Raw genomic sequence first — 17,018 nt, forward strand, 5'->3', positions numbered from 1 at the left:
CTAGCGCACGGTAACAGCGGTTGGCCAGCCCACGCGCCCGAGACACGGAGCCGTGTCCGGGAACCCGCGGCAGCAAACCCCGGTAGCACGTGGAAGCTACGCCACAGCCAGGCTCCCAAGAGCCGCGTGCAGCCGGGGAGAGCAAAAACCCACGCCGCAGCTATCTCCCGCAAAGTACTCCTATTGATTTTAAAATCCATAAATATCAAGCAGGAGATTGGGTATTAAATAGATCGTGGAAAGAACAGCCGTTAACCCCCAGATGGGAAGGCCCGTACCAAGTTTCATTGACTACCAAAACTGCAAAAAGAACACAAGAGAAAGGGTGGACCCATGTTACCAGGGTCAAAAGTCCAGTTCCGGCTCCCACAGAATAGACTATGGGAAATTCGACTAACGTCAAGCAGCACCTCTTGTTTTTATAAGTGTTGTTCTAATGTTGTAATTTGTGAACTGTTATTTAAAGATATTGTTTATCAACCTGTTGTTTAATATCCTATTTAAATCCAGTATTAGTGTAAAAGTTAAGATAAAGAGTTATATGAATATTTATTGTCATATTTATTCAAGTGTTACTATTGAAAATATTTGTTGAAGTTAGAAAAGCATCTCTTTGATTTTAAGAAGTAAAAGTAAAACATTCAACTAATGGCAACTAATTACAATTTCTGGTATTTCTCATTACAGAATCAGTGACAAGAAGTCCCCATAAGATAGAGCATTCGCCCACCATAGTAGTGATCTGACCCTAAAACGGAAAAAATAACAAGTCGACACAGGGAAAGAGTGGAGTGAGACGTGGATACCGGTAAGAACGTAAGCACAGGGGGCAAGCCCAGATCAGGTGACAGCACTCTTACCATCCGAAGCTGACTAAGGACCATGAGAATCAAGAGAGTAACCTGTACTGGACCCCTATGGGGGTTGATAGCAATAATGACTGTGAGTCTCCAGGAGAGCTCACCAAACTCCTGTGATAAGTGCTATCATGCTGTCTATACCGGAAATGCGCGAAGCGCAGTTCTCAGATTCCACACTAATCTTAACCCTGAGTGTGTTGACTTGTCACAATTACAAACCTGTGTAGAAGATGGAAAAACCTATTGGCTATTTGAAAATGAATGGACCCCTAAACAGAAACTAGTGGGGGAATGCCCTACAAGGGAGAAATGGTTATGCACTGACAAGAAACCAGGGAATAAGGTCATTAAAGGATTGGACTTAATAAAAGAAAAAGAAATTAAAAGGGTGAATAAACCAGGGGTAGAAACAAAATTACCGAATGGAAAGAATTTGTTTTCAGATCTAGTAGAAAGAATCAGCCATGAGTTCAACGTATCGAATATACGCTGGATATGTGGGGATACCGGGAGGTCAGAAATATGGCCCTGGGAAGGAATCGCACTCAGCCCTCAAGAAACTCTAAAAGCGATGAAAAACCTAGATAGAGATCGAAAACCAGACATCTGGAATGCAGAAGAAGTTTGGAACTTAAAGTCCGAGGTAATCAGGGAAGAATGTATATGGAGAAAAGGACTGAAATTTCTTTCCTATGTAGGTGAACTGTCTTGTAAAAGGTATCTAACTACTAATGATACCCATGAGTGGTGGATTCCCCAGAGTAAACATCTGTATTGGGCACAAAAACAAAAGCCAGGCTCAAACTGTTCATATATACAAAGAGAATAGTTGTAGGAGTGTCTAGCTAAAGAACCGAATCTAGTTCAAGACGAACCCTGGTTGTCTAAATTTTGGAACAAAAATGAAGTTAGAAATACCAGATCACTAAAATTCTGGAAAGGCCCGAAAGGATTGTTTTGGATTTGTGGAAAGATGGCATATGTGATGCTACCAAAAGACTGGAAGGGCAGTTGTACATTAGGTGTAATAAGAGTGTCATTCTTTTTACTTCCAAAAGATGACCATCCAGATTTAGGGGTACCCCTCTATGATGAATTAAAATGTCAAAAGAGATATCTAATTGGAGGAACCCAGAGCTGGGGAGACGAAGAGTGGCCCCCAGAGAGAATTATTGAAACCTATGGCCCTGCCACCTGGGCCCAGGACAGTTCATGGGGGTATAGAACCCCCATTTATATGTTGAACAGAATTATAAGGTTACAAGCACTTCTAGGAATAGTTTCTAATGAGACAGCTTTAGTTTTAGCCTTGTTATCAGTACAGAGCCGCCAGATGAGGACTGCCATATATCAGAACCGGCTAGCCTTGGACTACCTGCTGGCCGAAGAAGGAGGGGTATGTGGAAAGTTTAATTCATCTGAATGTTGTCTAGAAATTGATGATCATGGGGACCTAATTAAAAATATAGCCACCAGGATTAGAAAACTTGCACATGTACCAGTACAACGATGGACCCCATTGATAAAAGCTAATTGGTGGGATAACATCTGGAATGGAGAATGGTGGAAAAAGATACTGCTTATAGTGGGGGGGGGGGGGGGGGGCACTCATAAATTTAATTTTCCTTCCTTGTTTAATACCTTGTCTTATCAGAATGATTAATAACATTGTCCAGACTTCTCTTGAAAGGTCAACAGATGAGAAAATTATGATGATGAAAGAAAACCAAGACGGAAAAGGAACAGAGAGCGCAAAAGAGATGTATGAGAAATACCAGAAGTTAAGAGAATTTTACTGAAAGTATGAAAGTCCAGTTTGATAAGTTAAGGCTGATGCGGGCCAAGCCCGATCAAAGAATTAGAGGGAGGATTGTTATGAACAAAAATAAAATTTAAACCTTTGGGGAACTTAGTTGACAATGGTTAAATGTTGTTACAAAGTTAAATGTTGTTAATACCAGTAACAAAGTGTGATTAGTTCTATGAAAACCCAGTAGTGTGGTTCATGTATAAAGGGGGAGTGGAACCAGGGAGGAGATGGGGTGCCAATCTTTGTGCAGGGGCAGAGAAACTTCCAGGAGTATTCCATCATAGAACACAACCACAACTTGGATCAAGATTGGAAGAGAGACCAACCAATGGGAGGTGAGAATTCCAAAATGATTGGCCAAGACTGCACCAACTTATAAGTCAATCAGCAACGGAGAAATAGACCTGTCACAGCACGGATCCTGAACGCCCCAATCAGGAGACAAGAGAGAGACTTGAAAAGGCCTGGGGTGTCTAACTCCCGCGTCTTTCCTGGGAGCCGCTTTCCCTGGAAACACCCCTAGGTTACAATTACTAAGCTGTTGAAACAGTATCTGGACCAGCCCGAGGTTTTTGCTTCCAGTTGTTCATTTTGTAATAAACAAGCTTACTTTTTTAATCAACATGCCTCCTTTTTGTTAGTTTAAAGTTTCTTTCTAAGCCTGTTTGCAACATGTACTGTGGACTATGGAGAGGATCTTGCAAAAGAATTTGCATCAGGATAAAGAGAAGGGGAGAATGAAACAAGGTCTTTGCTTGACATAAGCACAAGCAATTCACAGAAGTAAACGAGTACTTAGCACAGATATACATAACTACTTAGCACCAGTTAGCATAAGGAAAAGCTGGAGGGCCAAACCTGACAGGAGAGTGACTTGACAAAAAGCTTTAGACATAGTCTACCAGAAGAACTAAGGGCAAGTACGGAATCAGCCCTGTGCAGGGAAACCATGAGGAGGAAGTGCTGCTTTAGGGCATGAACACTGCTCCTGGACAGCGCCTGGGCATTAGCTTCGAGGACAGGAATCTGACAGAATGTATTTCTAACCTCCTGCCTATCGAATCACCGCAGCAGGGTAAAGATGGATGGTATTTTTGATACAATTCCTACATAAACGCACTGAAATTGATACATGGCAGAGAAGCGTGTTAGTGGGGTGCAGCCCCCTGCCCTCCCGCCAGATCAATAAAAGGGCTTTTAGGGGACAATGCATTTGTCTGCTGATTACTTTGAATTAGGGAGGCCCCTCAGGACTGCAGTATCCTGAGGGAACACCATTGGCCTTGACCTGTAGGCACCTGCAAAAGCTAAAAGTCAGCTGCCTCAGCTTTCAGAGCCTCTCTGGGCCAGCATCCTGACGTGGATGCAGGACTGCTGCCAGGCACTGCTGGGACCCAGCGGGACAGGACCGGCTGTCTCGTGTCCACGTAGCACCCCTGACACAGCCAGGGCTGTCCTGAAAGCAGACAGACGCTCCCATGTCAGCAGAGAGGAGTAAGGAGCACTGGGCTCCTCTCAGCTGGGCTCACCACTGTGCTCCAGTGGGAGGGGCAGACAGGCCACCCACCTTCAGGGCATCCCCTGCATCAAAAGGACGTGCATTTTGGCCTTTTCGTCCCTTCACCCCAGAAGCAGGCCTGACATCTCCTCCTCTGGAGTGGAGTTTTTCCAGTTCTGATGTCATCTCACGCTTGGCCAGCGCCTGAGATGAGCTGCAATGGCTTGTGATACCACTTCCACGCCAAGCACAGCTCCATTGTCTATTGTTCCTCTTTCACAGGTTAACTTCCCTTCGATTGACCAACCCATTGTTTCTTTTAAGGGTCAAATTCACAGTAATTTCACAATAAGGTTTCCTTCATTGTCTGTTCTTCATTACCTGCCTGATGTGCACAACAGCAGACCAAATACGGCAGGGCCTTAGACACGATTTCAGTCCCTGACACACAGGCTCCTTGTCCCACTGCCGGCCTTCCGTGTGCTCGGCAAGATCTGCAACTCCACAGTGTTGTGGAACTGCACCTTCAGCACAGGCACCTTTCCAGCCTGATCTGCCCTCGTTGCTCTGTGCGTGTGCACAAAACACGGCGTGGAAGAGAACGGCAGCAGGGGCCTGTGTGTCCAAGGGCTCGGGATTTGTGTCACTTCATCTCCACAGAGATGCAGGCAAAGTGAAAAAGCCAAACTGTTTATTAATAGAAGACAAACCAAAGGGATGGGGTGGGAGGGAAAAATGGGATGGGCAGGATCTGAGGGCTAGAGGGAAAGAGCTGTCAACAGGGAGGGAGAGTGGAAGGGAAAAAAGGGGATGGGCAGTGTCTGAGGGCTGGAGGGAAGGAGCTATCTATAAGCAGGGAGAGGGCTGAAGCCCTGCAGGTTTCCCACAGGGTCAGCTGTGCCAATCATCAGCTGTGCCTGGAGCTCCAGCTGGTCTCTTCTGGTCTCAAGGTAGTCTCATCTTCCATGGCATTTGGAGGCCTGATGCAGACACTGGTTCCTCTGAGCCACTTCTGCAGCTCTTTCACTGAATGTATCATGAACTACTATGTTTGTCTGGGAAGGACTGTAATCTCTCCACAGGGCCTGAAGGGCTGGAAGAGAGAGGGACAGAGCCCCGGTTAGAGCCAGGATCTGTGGGAATCCTAGCAGACCTTCCTGCGAGGTCCATCCCACCCAGCTCTAGCCATGGCCACAAGAAAAAGGGGGTGTCAACTGGATCAGCCTCCCATGAGTCTGACCCTCCGAGATCCTGAAATCTCTCTGTGCTCTGCCCATGCCAACTCTCATCCACACAAGGAGCAAAGCCCACCACAGCAAAAACAGGGATTGCAGCTCCCTGCCCAAGCATCGCACCTCCCCTGCCAGCCCCCGCTGTCAGTCCGCAGCCCTCACTCACCCTGACTGAGGGCATGGAGCTTTCCCTGCTGCCCCCTCGAGCTGCGCTCGGCCATCCCTGCGAACACAGAGCCTGTCACGGCCCAGCGGCACAGCTCCCTGCCAGCGGCGCTGCCAGCCCAGTGGCCACACGGCCTCGTGGCCCGGCAGGGCTCAGCCCGGGCCCTTGCCGCACGCTGCCGCCCAAGGGCACGGCTGCCGGAGGGTGACAGCAGCGCCCAGGCCAGGCGGGGCTCCGTGGCGCCGGGCCCGGATGGCGCTGCCGGGGCAGAAGGCGGGGCTGGGGCCGAGCTGCCCGGCGGGGCAGGGAGGGAGCCCGGGCTCCTGGCTCACCCATGAACCTGACGGCCGCCTCTCGCAGGGGCCCCTGTGGGCTCTGCAGGTAGGGCCGGGCCCGGCGCAGGTGCTCGGCCGCTCGGCTCCTGTCCTCTGCCAGCTGGAGAGAGCGGCAGGAGGGAAGGGTTGGCGTGGGCTCAGCCCCTGGGCCGGGCACTCCCTGCGCCCAGCCCCGGCCTCCCCTGCCCGCACAGCCCTGAGGCCCGGCCAGCAGCCGCTGGCGCCGGGCTCTGGAGGGGGCAGAGGGCCGGCTGCTGCCCGGGGAGCCGCGGTGCCACCCCGCAGCCCCGCTGGGCCGGGGCTCCATCGGCACCCGGCTGGGACCCACGGGAGCCTGGAGAAGAGCCCGTGCGGCCTCTGGCTGCAGCAGCGGGCAGGGGCACAGCTGCCAGCCCACACACTGAGCACTGTGCCCATGGGGCTTCTCCAGCCTGAGCCTGGGCCTTCCAGGCCATCCTTACCAGGACCTCAGCAAACTTCCACAGATGCTCCTTCTCCAGCAGCTGTTCGAGATTTCTCCTCTTCAGAAACTTGGCTGCACAATGCAGCGTTTCCCGAGAGGCCTGGAGAGCAGCAGAGACCCCGAGATGGCCCCACAGCCCAGGGCACAAGACCTTTGTCCCTGTGCCAAGGCCTGGAGGAGGCTGCAGCCCGCCAGGCGCCAGGGAGGAGGCAGCTGAGCCCCCTCCCAGCATCATAGAAATGCTCACCTTTGCCACGTGCCAGTTCTCATCATGACAGTAGATGAAAAGTGTGTCCAGGCTCTTGTTCACAATTGTCTTCAGGGACTTTTTTCCCTCATCCACTACCAAGTCCATCACCTTACAGAAGAGTTGAATGGAGAGCAACTGCACATGGCTGTTGTCCTAGAGGAAAGGAAAAGACCTACACCAGCTACTCCAGGCCCACCTGGGCAAAGGCCTGAAAATCCACAGGGCACAAACTTTCTGGGAAGCACCCAATGCCTGTGGATGCAGAACCTTACGTGGTCAAAGAGCAGCAGGAGAGCCTCAGCCAGCTTCGGGGCAGTGGTGCTGGATACCAGGATGTCTTTGTGCTGGAGCACATTTGTGAACACACGGAGGCTCATGCTGACCACCTCTCTATCTTCATCCCCCAGCAGCTGCAGAAGGCTTTGAGACACGCTACACATTCTTCTGGCCTGGGTGGAACACAAGGCTGTGCTGGGAAGCCATGGACGGCTGCACGGCCAGCAGCGCCCTGGCACTGCAACCCCACCCTGCTGCTGCAGGGCCCACAGGCCAAAGGCCTGTCCCAAAGCACTGGGGCAGGTGAGGCAGGAGAGCTGGGAGCAGCTGCCTCAGCTCCTGAAGCCCTGCCAGCCCAAGGGGCTGCTTTGCCCGGCGCAGCTTCAGCCGCTGCCCCCTTCTCACCATCGAGGGATCCTTGCTGAGCACCACGAGGCCTCTGAGCGCCAGGTGACGCCTCTGACTGCATTCACTCCGGAGGTACCTTGACATGATCTTCAGGACGCTGCCACCACATTTACTCATGTCCAGGCGCTCGAGGACCTGAAAGGCACAGGGCAGTGACAGGGGACCCAGGCACCAGGAACCCAGAAGCGCACAGGGCTGGGCCCAGGCAGCAGCACAGGGCGTGGGCACTGTCCTGGCAGCTGTGGCTACGAGAGGGCAGAGAGCTGGGAGGCAGCTCAGCGAGGCAGCGCTGGCCAACAGGCTCACCTCCACAAGGAATGCCAGGAAGGGCAGATCCCAGCACGGCTCCTCCCTGCTGAGCTGCCGGAGCAAGTGGAGCGTGATGCAGGAACAGAAGGGGACCAAGACATTGCACATCTCCCTGGCAGGAGGAAAAAGGCATCAAGACCCTGAGGTGGGGAGACCAAAACTCTCCCAGCACTGACTCACAGAGCTCTGGTCTTTCCCCAGCATCCCTGGAGGGGATGTGGGCCCTCTGAGAGGCAGCCCCTTCTGGGCACCCTCCTCTCCCAGCCTTTTCCAGTCTCCTTGGCCATCCCTCGCTGACGAGGCCCTCTGGCCCATGAGCACAGGGACTGTGTGGGGCACAGGGCACAAATGCTGGGGGCAGTGAGCAGAAGGGGGTCTCACCTGGCCAGCAGACCCACGGCATAGTGCTGGGTGTGAGCACACAGCATCATGTCCCAGCCACCCTTGCGCTCCATAGCCACCACCACATGGTCACACTGCAGTCGGCAGAGCAGATCCTTCATGGCCTGCACTGCAAACCTGTGTGCAGAGCAAAGCCCAGGTCACACTGGGAGCACTGCCGCTGGCCACAAGGGCACGGGAAGGACAGGAGGACTGGGACCTGTTGGGCTCGTAGGGAAGGCGGTGTTTCGCCTGGCATGCACTCCAGAAGTTATCAACTTCCTCTGGTGGCATCTGCTGTGTGGTGATGACAACATGGGAGAGCAGAGCCACAAACAGTTGCCCAGAATAAGGGATCATGGCCTTGTTGCACTCAGGCACAATCACCCAGATCACCAGAGTTGCCTGCAAAAGAAGCAGCCCAAGGCAGCGCTCAGTGCCGAGGTGTCCATGGGGCAGGGCCCAAGGGCAGAGGCAGGGGGAGCAGCGGGCCTGGTGCCCCCTGAGCCTGCCCCTAGGCCAGGTTTCAGCCCAGCGCCTGAGGGGTGGAGAGGATGGTGAGCTGCTGGAGAGGTGACCTGGGGCTGAGCAAAGGCCCAGAAACTCACAGCCAGGGCAAAAAGGTCCTTGTTGTCCCCATCGGAGGTGCACATTCTGTGCAGAGGCCAGTCCTCCATCACACAGAGCAGTGTTGGCAGCGCTTTCTCCAGTGCTGGTCCCGATGAGCCTATGGCTCTCCACATCATTGCAGCAGCTCTGTGGGATGGCAGCTCTGTGTCAGGGGCATCTCAGTCACAGCACCATGCCCTGTGCAGCTGTGGGGGCCCAGGTGACAGAGGCCTGGTGCCCTGAAGGGCAGGGGGGGAGCATTGGCAGCAGGCTCAGGAAACAGAGGGGCCCGAGGGTCCTGGGCCTCTCTGCCTGTCTGGCAGAGACCATTGGACAGGCTGTGCAGGGCCACGGGCCCTAAAGGCTGCTGAGCCCTGAGCTCTCAAGGCTCGTGGGCCCCGTACCTGTCACACGTTGGGGCACAGCGCAGGAGGGTCAGCACCACGTCAGCAGGGTGTTCTTCTGCCAGCCTCACAATGTCCATTTGCAGCCTGGCATCCACAGAGACGTGGGACATGAGACTCTGGTGGATGTTCTTCACCTTGGCTGGCACCTGGAGGAGGCATGGGGGAGACTTGGAGCGCTGTCCAAAGGAACAACTTCCCCAGCTTCCCCCAAGAAGTGCTTCTGTTCCCACCACACTGTGCTGGCCTCAAAGGCTGAGGGGGCCCAGAGACCATGGCTTGAGGGGACACACCATCCTGGGAGGCCTCCAGGTGTGGACCCAGGCTGCTTACCTGCTGCTGCTGGTGAGAAGAAACACAAGGCTCCTTGAAATAGTCAAATATGAGTTCCTGACTCAGAGTGGGAGTGGGCGTGGTGTCAGTATTTGCAAGGCCCTGAGTCTCTACGCTGTTGGCGTTTGTGATGGCCACATCCTCAGTCACTGCCATGTCAGCTTTTGCCCTGTGATCGTTCATTGCAGCCTCAGAGTCTTCTGAGTGCTCCAGTGAATCTGGGCTGGTGTCAGTAGTTGTGATGCCCTGAGTCTCTTCATTGTCGTTGTTTGTGATGGCCACGTCCTCAGTCATTGATGTGAGAAGAGCCTTTGCCCAGGTTTCAGTCTCTGAGGTCTCAGCGTCTTCTGAGCGCTCAGCTGAATCTGGGCTGCCATCGGGCTCTGCCTGGAGCTCGGTCAGCCCCGAGTCAGGCTCGGCTGCGCCCTCAGCTGCTGTGCTGCCGGTCTTCCTACGCTGAATGCGCAAGAACTGCCGGAACATCTGCAGGAGAAGAAAGGCCAGGGAAGCCCGGGATGTTCCATGGAGTGCTCCAAGCGTGGTGCTGGGCTGAGCAGTGACAGCAGGCCCAGCCCAGTTGGGGATGGCTGCTGGTACCTTCAGGCTTTTGCGGAAGCGGCCACGGGCGGGTTCCTGCTCTTGTGTCCGGTCCAGGGCTGCATCTGGCAAAGAACAAGCGCAGCCAGAGCTGAGGGGCTGCGGGAGAGGCCGGAGAACACAGCCCAGCCCTGCACTCCCCAGGCAGGGAGAGCCCCAGAATGCCCCAGGGGATGGAGCACGGCCACGGCGGGGTGTCTGCCCGGCCCCTCCTCCATCCTGTCCATGGGCCTGTCCCCAGGGGATGGGATGGGATGGGATGGGATGGGATGGGATGGGATGGGATGGGATGGGATGGGATGGGGCCAAGCTGACTGCAGCCATCAGCCCTGTGGCTCAGCTCTGCCACTCACCATCCTGCAGTGTCTGGAACTGCTTCGCTTCTTCATGCTGTTGTGCTGGGTCAGCTCCAGGGTGTTTCTTTTTTTTCCCCCTAATAACTTTGAACACACTGAGAAATCTGTCTGCCATGCCAGAGTCTGGACTTGAGGGCACCTTGAAGGAAGATGGAAGGGTGAAGTTCTGAGTCAACAAGTCGTGTAGTTGTGCCTTGAAGGCATCTGAGGCAGAGAAACCTCAGGACGGCTGCAGGACAGCAAGTCCTGCACTCTGGTCTTGAGGGCTCCTGCCACAATGACAGGAGACTCCTCGTAAGGCTTGTGGTCACCAATTCCCTCAGTCTGGCCTCGCAGGCACCTGCAAAAGAAAAGCCTCGGGAAGGCCACGGGCTGCCAAGTCCCACAGTCCTGCCACGAGGTCACCTGCAGGAATAACGCCTCGGAAAAGCTCCGGGTCAGACACGAACAAGCGCGCTGTGCGAGGGCTCCTCACGGCACCGCTCTGTCCTGTCCCGTCCCGTCGCCTGCTCCGAGCACTGTGGCGTGCTCTTGTCACCGCCAGCTCCTATGTCACCACGTGTCACAAAGGGAGGGCCCTTGGACACCCTGGCCTGTTCCATGACACGGTGACCGTGCTGCAGCGTGTCACAAAGGGCCCTTGCACACACTGCCACCTGCCCTGGGGCCACCCCCAGCCCCACCCAAAGTGGCCCAGGCTGGAAGGAATCCCTGGCCCCAAGTGTCTAAGAATGCCCAACAGGATCTTTAGGAACAACTCAAACCATCAGCAAACCCTGCCGTGTTCTGTGGGATCAAGTAGCTCCAAAATTTGCAAACTTCTCAAATTAATAGCGATTGCCGGAGAATGTGAATGATTTGGAAGTTTGTTCCTACCTAAAAGCAGCAACTCATTTGCCTTAACACATTCCATTGGAAGTCCCTTTTGAAACATAGCACTATACAGAGGCAAAAAGAAGGCCATTCTTTGGTGTGCAAATGGTTTTCGATGAAGGGATGATAATATCGTAATTCTCTTAAGGAATAAAAGCTCTCAAGGAATGAAAGTCCACTCAGTGGTACAAAAGTAGCCCAGACAAATGAGTAGATGGACAAAGGGCTCGTCCTCCCCCAGTACAGATATCTAAGTGGCCAATAAAGTACATCTCTCCCATCTTGTTCCTTGCAGGAGAATCAGGACCATGAAGAGAAATAGTCACAGATATTCCTTCTGGCCTCCATAAGCAAAGCTGTGCCAAACCACAGATGCTGCCTTCAAGCTGACTCAAATTCCAGCCTAGACCTCTCACCTTGCAGACAACTCCTTCCCCAACACGCTCCCCAACACCAACCCCCTGCAAACACCCGCAGAGAAGCCCTCAACAGCCTGCCAGGACTGTCCCCACTCCTCTGAAGAGCTTTCCCACCCTCCAGCAGACCCCCTGGTTCCCTGTACGTGCTGTGGGATGGCACTCGGGAGCATCCGCTCCAACGCCTTCCCTGGCAGCAAGCTCAGGCTGCCAGGCCTATGGATCCTGGCTCATCCTTCCCACCGAGCCTTCCTGTGCACGGCTGCTCCATTGGCACATCTGCGCTCAACTCGGACTTCTCCACTCAGCCAGGGCTGCTGGGAAAGGATGGAGAGCAGCCTGGCAAGCTCTTTCTCCAGCTCCCTCTTCCCTCTCGGGGGAGGTAGAACATTCCAGAGGAAAGCAACTGGTGCCGCAAGGAGTGGGCGGCATCAGGCAGCTCTGGGGAGGCCCCTCAGGACTGCAGTATCCTGAGGGAACACTGTTGGCCATCCCCTGCGTGTATCTGCAAAAGCTTAAAGTCAGCTGCCTCAGCTTCCAGGGCCTCTCTTGGCCAGCATCCTGACGTGGATTCAGAACTGCTGCCAGGCACTGCTGGGACCCAGCGGGACAGGACCGGCTGTCTCGTGTCCACGTAGCACCCCTGACACAGCCAGGGCCGTCCCGAAAGCAGACAGACGCTCCCGTGTCAGCAGAGAGGAGCAAGGAGCACTGGGCTCCTCTCAGGGTATCTCAGCTGGGCTCGCTCCACAACACGCCCCCATTTTAAGGCCTGCTGATGCCCAGCTGCCAGAAATGCCTACCTTGTGCTCTCCAAGATGCACAGGGAGAGTCAATGAGCAGGACACATGGGGAGGCAAACCTTCCAAGCCTTTCTGAGGCCAGGAGCACACCAAGATCAGCCAAGACTCTCCACGCTGCCTGGCCCACCCAGCCCAGCTCTGGGCTGGCCCTGGGCCACAGCAGCTCCCACCAAGCAGGAGGCAAATGCGTATTGCTGAGAGTCGAAACACAGCTGTCTTGGTTTGGAAAGACAGGTGTCTGCTAAGGAAGGTGGGAGCCTCCCCTGAAATGGAAAAATGTAGACCTCTTCCCTCTGAATTGTTAGAAGTTTGAAATTAAGGGGGGCTCTTGGGCAAAAATATGGGAGCAGGAATAACAGTTCTTTACTAGGGAAGAAATTAAAAGATAAAATAAACAATGCAGTGAACTAAAACAACAGGAACAGAGTCAGAATACAACCTGACACCCTGTTGGTCAGGTTGTTGGTAGCAGTGCAATTGGAATTGTGGCTGCAGTCCTCCTGGAGTGTCAGGTGTGGTTCTGTTGGAGTAGTGATCTTGTAGAAAAGGGTGCAGTCTTCCTCTGAAGAGGCAGTGGAAGAGGCAGCTGTTCCTCTGGGAAAATCCAGCGCAAAAAAGCTGTGCTCCTGGGCCAGAATTTCAAGCCTATATTTGCAGGTAGGAATGCTTGGCTCCTCCCTCTGGCCAGAGCCTCTCCCAATGGGAAGTTAGAGTTCTTATCAGTCATGCAGTGACACTCAATGGCCCCTTATCAGCAGATGTCTCCCCATAAGGAAGGATTGATTGTGGAAGAGATAAGGAACAAGTGCCCACTTAACACAAGACAACACAAGACAATTTGCCTTACAGATGGCAAATAGAATACATCTTGCTTTTTCCAGTCTGGGACAACAGCAGCCAGGGAAGATGTGAAATGTGAGTGTGTAAAGGCCCTTGAATTCACAGCTCCCAGAGAGAGCTTTGCTGCTCACAGCAGGACAGAGATGGTTCTGCTCACACCTCTGTTCAAAGGGGGGTAACACATCCTGCTGCAGGTGCTTGGGTTGTTCTCTGCAGCTCCAGGTGGATGCCAAAGCTGCTCTTCACAGCCTTCTTCCTGCCCCTCTGCCAAGTGCAATGGGCCTTCAAGGACTGAAAGGAGCACAGAGAGCCAAAGGGGGACACTTGCAGCTGCCTCACTGGGAGCTCCCTGGGGAAGCACTTTCCTTGAGAAGCAAGCCCCCTTCCTCCAAAGGCGTTTCCCTAAATGTGCAGCTTTTCCGGGGAACACCAACACAGCCTTAAGAAACGCTGGCAAGGCTGAAGGAGTTCAGGTCCTTTCAGGACAGGCACTCCAGCTCTAGCTCGTATTCCCCCAAGTGCTTTTCCAGATGAAGGTTCAGACCTGCAGCCCCAGGCCCTCTACCAATAGAAGCTGCTCACTGCCTCTTTGTGCCGGATCAGTCCGTGTCTCACAAACGGGATGGGACCCTGACTGGTTGCAGACTTAGGATTTATTATCTGTCTGTATCATACAAGCAAAAAGTAAGAGACACAGGAAAATAACAACATCCATGCAAACACAGATCAGAGGCAAGATGGCAGCCCATGCAAAGCCTTTTTCTACATATTCTTTGAATCAATAGCAGAAAAGAAAAGGTGTAAATGCATTATACTCTAACCAGTTACAAAAGGACCCATGTGGGTTTAACGTTAACAAAAGGACTTCTATGAACCACAAACAATACACAATTATTCACTCTTTAAGATGGAAACTTTTTCTATCTTTGCAAGGCATATATCTAGGACTTCTCACATCTTGAGCTATCAATAAGTTCTTGTTCTTTCTTGTTCCTCGTGATAAATATCAATGTATTCACTTGGTTCTTAACTTCCTAGCTTTCTCATGAGAAGGTTTATAAATTTCCCAGCCTTTCTCAGCTTTAGAAAGTGTCTTTTACCTTTTTATATTCCTACAGATGTGGACTTGGGGATGCCAGTGCTCCCCAGGGCATTTCTGTGCGCCTTGGAAAACATTGAGTGACTTTTCCAAACAGTTTATAATCTGTGGGTTTGGCATTTGTCTGTTTCACTTGGATGGCATGAGCCTGCTCTGCTTGGCACCGTGCCTTTGTTAAACAGCTGAGGCAAAGGTTAGTGCTAATTTGACAGGGTTTGGGATTGGGTCCAAGACAAAAATGGTTGTGTGTGGCTTGGTGTGACTTGAAGAGTTGGGAGCTCCTGGTTTTTGGATGCCAGGTACCTCTAGAACCTGTTCAAAGAGAAGTGTTTGCCATGCGTGAAGCTTGTCAACTCCCCCCAGCGTAACCCAGTCTGAGAGAGCAGATCTGGCTCTGGGGTTGTTACCAATAACCTTTTATTTTCAGTGCTAAATCTATGCCAGAGGCAAGGGATGTGTTTTTGTCTCCATGGCTGCCTTGCCGTGCTTTTCTTTGGGAATGTGATGGGCAAAAAAGGGAAGAGATTAGATGACTTTGCTCCTTCTCCCTTCTTTCTCCTGCTGGAATTTTTTCCTCCATTGCAGGGCTTAGGAACCTCCTTGCAGAGGCAAGAAAGCCAATCCATAGGGGGGTGCTCTTGGGGATGTATGGGGCACATCCTGATTCATTGATGCTGGAGGCTCTACTGATCCTGTCTGGCATCTTCCCTGGCTGAGTGAAAGCCTTGCAGTCTTTGGGGATCACACCAGCAGCAGGAACCCTGCAGTGCTCTGGCTGGTTCAGGACAGAGCTGGATTTTCCCTTACTGTCTTAAGAATTACACACAGCCTCTGTCCCAGCACTTTGAAAATGTAAGTGACAACCACACCTGCTCCAGCAGATGCCTGGGACTTACCTGGTAATGCAGATGGCTTTTGCCACGGTCTTTTTCATAGAATTACAGAATCATTAAGCTTGGAAAAGACCTCTGCAATCACCAAGTCCAACCATTAACCCAGCACTGTGAAGCCCACCACTAACCCATGTCCCTAAGCACCACATCCACATGTTAATTCCCATTAATTGTGCAAGATGCACTGCAGGAGATTGGAAAAACTGGGCACAAACAGCAAATGTGAATTGTCTTATTAGCCAGTTACTTTTGTTTTGTGGGTATATTATCGATTGGATACATGTTGGACCTGTTTCCTTTAATCCCATTAATTTGTGGTCTCAGCTGCTTTGTGTGGGAGTCTGAACTGCTCCATTAGAAGGAGTGTGTTAAATGGGATGAATTAGCCAGCTTTTAATACAGCTCGTCACCTGCTTTGTCCTGCCTGGCAGCCAGCGGGTCTCTCTTCCTCCTGCCAGCCACTGTTTCCAGTCCATCGTAGCCATTGGCCCCTTGGAGACCTGGCTTCAGCAGGCTGAGGGATCCGTAGCTCCGGGGGGGATTCCAGAGGGTGGCATCTCCCCATCTTGTTTCAAGCAAGGGGATGTTTCAGGAGTGACCCCTCCTTCCCATGAGGTTTCCTGTGTTGTAAATGAGCTGGGATATGGTTAAAATGTTGGGTTTTCCCTTCCAAGTCAAAAAGTGACTGGGAATAGTCTCTGTACCCTTGGTGGTTGCATGGGCCTGGAGTCCTCTACCTGGAAGTGCTTGGGTTTCTCTTGGGATTGCTCCCAGTCCTGATGCCTCTTGGCAGTTTGAGAGAGGATGAGTTCAGAGACCTGTTTGAAGGAGGAGAGCCACAGGAATAACATGGCCCCTGGCTGTGGATGGTGAGGACTGGGCTGGATATGACCACCAGCTGCTCCACACCACCAGTCCTTTGGTGGCAGACAACATCTCTTTGAGTTTCCTCCCCTCTCTCCATGCTCCAGACCTTCTCCCCAGGTCAGGTGTGTCCCATGGGAGACAGCTTCTGGAGGATTTTTGAGCTCAGCTCTGCAAAAATGGACTGCTCTGTGTTTGAGAGAAGGGGAAGTGAGCACCTTTGGTGGGAGATTAAAAGCCCCTTGCTAAGATCAGTGGGAGAGGTGAAGAAATTTTGCTGGAAAGCACAAAATGGGTATTTCCTGCTGGATTCTGAAAGCCACAGCAGCTCTCCCCAGCTTTCCCTGCAGATACTGCTGGTGGATGCTGTGGGAGAGAGCTGGAGACCAGATGCTCTCAGGATGTGCATGCTCTCAAAAAGTTCTGTGCCCTTTTAGAGCTTTATTTTGGAAGAACTTGCTTCTTTTTGAAATCCCCTGCCAGCCTGCCTCATTTCAATGCTTTCGAGAGGAGTCAACCCTTCAAAAGAAATAACATTTTAAATGAGAATCAGTGTTTCATTTTGAAACTATTATACTCCATGAAGTGCAAATTGAAGCCATGTGGTCTCGATGGGATTTTTTTTCCTTGAGCATCACTCGGCTATCATGTGAGGAGGCTTTTTGCTTGGTGTCTCCAAGCAAAGATTCTGTTGAATCTCGTCTTTCCCAACCTTTCCCAGAGGTCTCACATCCCCTGAGCAGGCTGGTCTGACAGCACAGGATGGAAAAGAGCAGAAGCCACGGCTGATGGATAAGGTGGAGATGCTGCCTGAGCATCTCCAAGGAGTACTGAAGGTTTGAGGGAACAAGAAGTATCCCAGCTCTGCCAGCGATGGAGATGGAGGCTGACTCTGCTCCAGAGCACCCTCTCCACTGCTATTTGTGTCACCTTGTGCAAGACC

General features: G+C 52.5%; 1 protein-coding gene across 1 annotated transcript; it reads right to left on the reverse strand.

Moving 5' to 3' along the window:
- Window positions 1-4,842: 4,842 nt before the first annotated feature.
- LOC128809949 (maestro heat-like repeat-containing protein family member 6) lies at window positions 4,843-9,817 on the reverse strand. The gene is made up of 13 exons (XM_053982381.1): window positions 9,335-9,817; window positions 9,002-9,150; window positions 8,597-8,744; window positions 8,209-8,393; window positions 7,989-8,126; window positions 7,605-7,719; window positions 7,296-7,433; window positions 6,887-7,063; window positions 6,612-6,767; window positions 6,363-6,464; window positions 5,899-6,001; window positions 5,567-5,623; window positions 4,843-5,261 (listed from the first exon to the last, which is right to left on the reverse strand). Exons 1-13 carry the CDS (start codon window positions 9,815-9,817, stop codon window positions 5,125-5,127), a joined length of 2,088 nt encoding a protein of 695 aa, XP_053838356.1. The 3' UTR covers window positions 4,843-5,124.
- Between the last annotated feature and the right edge of the window lie 7,201 nt (window positions 9,818-17,018).

This window comes from Vidua macroura, chromosome 7 (assembly GCF_024509145.1).
Source record: "Vidua macroura isolate BioBank_ID:100142 chromosome 7, ASM2450914v1, whole genome shotgun sequence".
Lineage (NCBI taxonomy): Eukaryota > Metazoa > Chordata > Aves > Passeriformes > Viduidae > Vidua > Vidua macroura.